This window comes from Dipodomys merriami, unplaced genomic scaffold (assembly GCF_024711535.1).
Source record: "Dipodomys merriami isolate MVZ:Mamm:240054 unplaced genomic scaffold, mDipMer1.0.p SCAF_36, whole genome shotgun sequence".
Lineage (NCBI taxonomy): Eukaryota > Metazoa > Chordata > Mammalia > Rodentia > Heteromyidae > Dipodomys > Dipodomys merriami.
In genome coordinates, this window is record NW_027205159.1 from 13,360,685 (window position 1) to 13,364,739 (window position 4,055).

Genomic DNA, 4,055 nt, shown 5'->3' on the forward strand with positions numbered 1-4,055 from the left:
CCATGCAATGGATTAGGGTCTCATATCTAAAATACACTTAGAACTTGAAAAATTGAATCCCCCCAACAAATTCTCAAAGAAACAACTGCCCAAGAAATAGGTGGGCTAATGACTTAAAGCGAATGTTCTCTGAAGAGGAAAGGATGGCCAATAGACCTTGTTCCTTTTTCTTTTCTTACACTGTTGCACCCATCTGGCTATTTGCATATTGCTCCCTAAAGAGGACCTTCCTTTTTAAGTCTGAAATAAAGGCTCAGCTATGATCTTGCCTTGACCTGTCTAGACTCCTCATTTCACTCCTAAAAATGAAGTCCTTGTCTCAGATCCTGTGGCTGTTAATGCTCTGGATCCATGGTAAGGGCAAAGGGAGGTGAAGAATCAGACAGGGTGGGAGGGTGAGCTCTCATGGACCAGTGGTAATTTATCCATGTGTTAGATGTTCATGGTAGGGCAATGAGGTTTAGGTCTGAGAGTGAGGAACAGTCCAGAAAGCTAGAACCTGTGCTTGAGTGAAGACTGTGCTATGTGGGAATACTGCACTTGACTCCTAGAGACACTTTTCTGCTGCAAGAATATCACTGTTAATACTTAGTATTTTAAATTAAAAATCAAATCATGAATATGAATGAGAGGAAACATATATAAAAATAAAAGTAATGCATGCATGGCTCCCTATGTTTATATATAATCTTGCTCTCTGCCTCATTCTAATTTCAGGATCCAGTGGAGATGTTGTGATGACCCAGACTCCAAGGTCCTTAACTGTGACCCTGGGAGAGTCAGCCTCCATCTCCTGCAGGTCTAGTCAGAGCCTTCTGCATAGCAATGGAAACACCTATTTGAGCTGGTACTTGCAGAAGCCAGGCCAGTCTCCACATCGCCTGATCTATTTGGTTTCCCAACGAGAATCTGGGGTTCCAGACAGATTCAGTGGCAGTGGGTCAGGCACAGATTTCACACTGACAATTAGCAGGTTGGAGGCTAAGGATGTTGGAGTTTATTACTGTTTTCAAGGTACACATGTTCCTCCCACAGTGATACAGCCTTGAACAAAAACCTCCCATCTGGCTGGGTGAGTTGTCCTCATGGCTGGCTGGTCTGGGGAGCAGCCCAGCAGACTGTGTGAGTCTGTCTACGAGGAAGATATTGAAGTCAATATTAGAGTCACTAAATAGAGGTGAAGAGTTTATGACAATATAACAAACTGCAATCTATAACAATCAGGAGAATAATTACCTGAATATAAAGACCAGATAAACCATTAGGTATTTATTGAAAAATGCAATTTTCTCTTCAGTAATATTATGGCCAACCAGAAGTCTAAAAATCAAATGTCTGCTGTGATTATTATTCTCTCTGTGATGAAACTTGTAATACTTCATTTCAGCACAGGCTAGCCTACAACTTTTGCCATGCTTTCTGTTCAGAAACTGCAAACCCAATTTTGTCTTTTCTTTTTTTTTCTCTTTTTTATTTTTATTTTTTTGTGAACATACTGTACAGAGGGGTTACAATTACATGGGAAAGATAACGAGTACATTCCTTATCAAGCATTGCAGCCTCCTCCTTTGTTTACCCTTCACATCCCTTCCCAGCCTCCCCCCACCCGAATCCTCCCCTCACCCCCAACCCCACCCCACCAAAGTTGTAAAGTTCGTTTTCAACATGACAACTTGTACTTCTCATTGTTGCAACAGGTCCACCTGTGTCCTTAAATGACTTGTTTTTCCCCATCTCCTCCACAAATTATACCGACATCAAATGTAGTGACAGCAGGGGTTATACTGTGGGGGAGGGACATACAAAGCAACAAAAAAAAATCTTATAAATGTGTTAGAAACAAATGCATGAAAGAAAAAAACATTAAAATACATATCTAAGGGTTCATTGTCCTAACATCACATTATCTGACCTTTTCTGCTTGACTCATACATATGCTAGATATTGCAAATAAGGGGTCTGTCGAGGCGATCTCGGACTGTACTTTGCCAAGTTTTCCTGGAGGACGGCGTTCCTTCCTTAGTCAGAGGCTTGTGCCCCACGCTGGGTGCCAGTTGTCCCGACCATCAGGACTTCAAGGAGGGCAATGAACCTAAGCGAGAAGGAATGAAGGAACAAGAGACGCGAAGAATGACAGCAAGACAAGGATTCTGATCAAGCTGCAAATTTTTATTTTTCACACAGGGGTATTTATATGCTTAGAATAAGGAAGCTTTTTCATTGGCCATAGCAGCTGCAGGATGTTTGCTTAGGGCAGTGTGAAAAGGTGGTCTTTAGCAGCTACAGGGTGTTTGTTTGGGGCAGGATGAAAACACCAGATTCTGTAAACAGCCTCAAGATGTTCCAGTGAGATAGTCAAGGCTATCGTGCTGAAAGACTTCCTTATGGCTCCCAACATATTGTGGAATAGTGATACTTAATTAAAGTCACAAACATTACAACCTTTACAAGGCAAATTGTCATTATCATGCTCTATAAAGTTTGTGAATTCTATGACCTTTGACAATACAAATTCACATATACTTTTTGTTATTTTTTAAAGTTCATTTGGCCTTTATTTGATACATTTTGATTTTATAACATGAGAGTTTTTCAAAAAGGGGTTTAAAAGTTTGCATTTCAGCATAGCACATTGGTGTTTCCATTTTGACCATCTGCCATGAAGAATGAGAATGAAAATGAGTACATCATTCCTCCCTAGAGGGACAGTTGATGTTATTTCTTTTTTTTTTTTTTTTTTTTGTCGGTTGTGGGGCTTGAACTCTGGGCCTGGGCGCTGTCCCTCAGCTCTTCAGCTCAAGGCAAGCGCTCTACCACTTGAGCTACAGCGCCACTTCCGGTTTTCTGGTGGTTTATTGGAGATAGGAGTCTCACGGTCTTTCCTGCCCGGGCTGGCTTTGAACCGCGATCCTCAGATCTCAGCCTCCTGAGTAGCTAGGATTACAGGCGTGAGCCACCAGCGCCCGGCTGTTATTTCTTTTTTTTTTTTTTTTTTTTAATTTATTTTTATTTTTATTTTTTGTGAACATACTATACAGAGGTGTTACAATTACATGGGCAAGATAATGAGTACATTTCTTATCAAGCATTGCAGCCTCCTCCTTTCTTTACCCTTCACATCCCTTCCCAGCCTCATCCCCCCCCCCCTCACCAAAGTTGTAAAGTTCGTTTTCGACATGACAACTTGTACTTCTCATTGTTGCAACGGGTCCACCTGTATCCTTAAATGACTTGTTTTTCCCCATCTCCTCCACAAATTATACCGACATCAAATATAGTGAAAGCAGGGGTTATACTGTGGGGGAGGGATATACAAAGCAATAAAGAAATAATCTTATAAATGCGTTAGAAACAAATGCATGAAAGAAAAAAAATTAAATACATATCTAAGGGTTCATTTTCCTAACATCACATTATCTGACCTTTTCTGCTTGACTCATACATATACTAGATAACATATACTTTTGAAGTATTATCTTTAATTAAGAATTTGGATATTATTCTTTATCTATGTATGCATTTTCTTGACTATCTTTCTATCTCCACATGCTTTATTCTTTTTATAACACTTGTTTCTGGGTAATAATGATCCTTAGTAATCATATTCTAGGAATTGTGTGTCATAAAATCCATTGATACCAAATGCAGAGGAATTATAAAATTAACTTGACTTGGGAATATTTGTCTCTGAGTGACTTATATTATGAAAAAAACTAGCAAATTTTAATGATGTTTATTAGATTATCATTCTTCTCACAGGAGACACATCTGTTTTTTCCTCACCAACGGCAAACGCATGTTCTAGAAACAAAGTAGAAATCTGGGGTCTTTAGGTCTGTTCTTTGTCACTGAGATATGCCAACCTGAAACTCCACCCAGCCCTGCCCAGCCCTGCTGATTTGCATGTGCCCATAGCACAGTCCACTTCTTCCTATGCTGCTCACAACCTGAGCAGGAGGTTTTAGTCAGCACACAGCACAGACATGAGGGCCCTTCCTCTTGATGCTCTGGCTCCCAGGTAAAGAAGGATGATAATACTGAAGATTTCTCATCCT

The 4,055-nt window shown here is 40.2% G+C and overlaps 1 gene segment (V, D, J or C); it reads left to right on the top strand.

Moving 5' to 3' along the window:
* The first annotated feature begins 305 nt into the window (after positions 1-305).
* Positions 306-1,049, top strand: LOC138804274 (immunoglobulin kappa variable 2-30-like). The segment is given in 2 exon segments: positions 306-354; positions 718-1,049. Coding segments are annotated over 2 exon segments (381 nt in total).
* Positions 1,050-4,055: the final 3,006 nt, after the last annotated feature.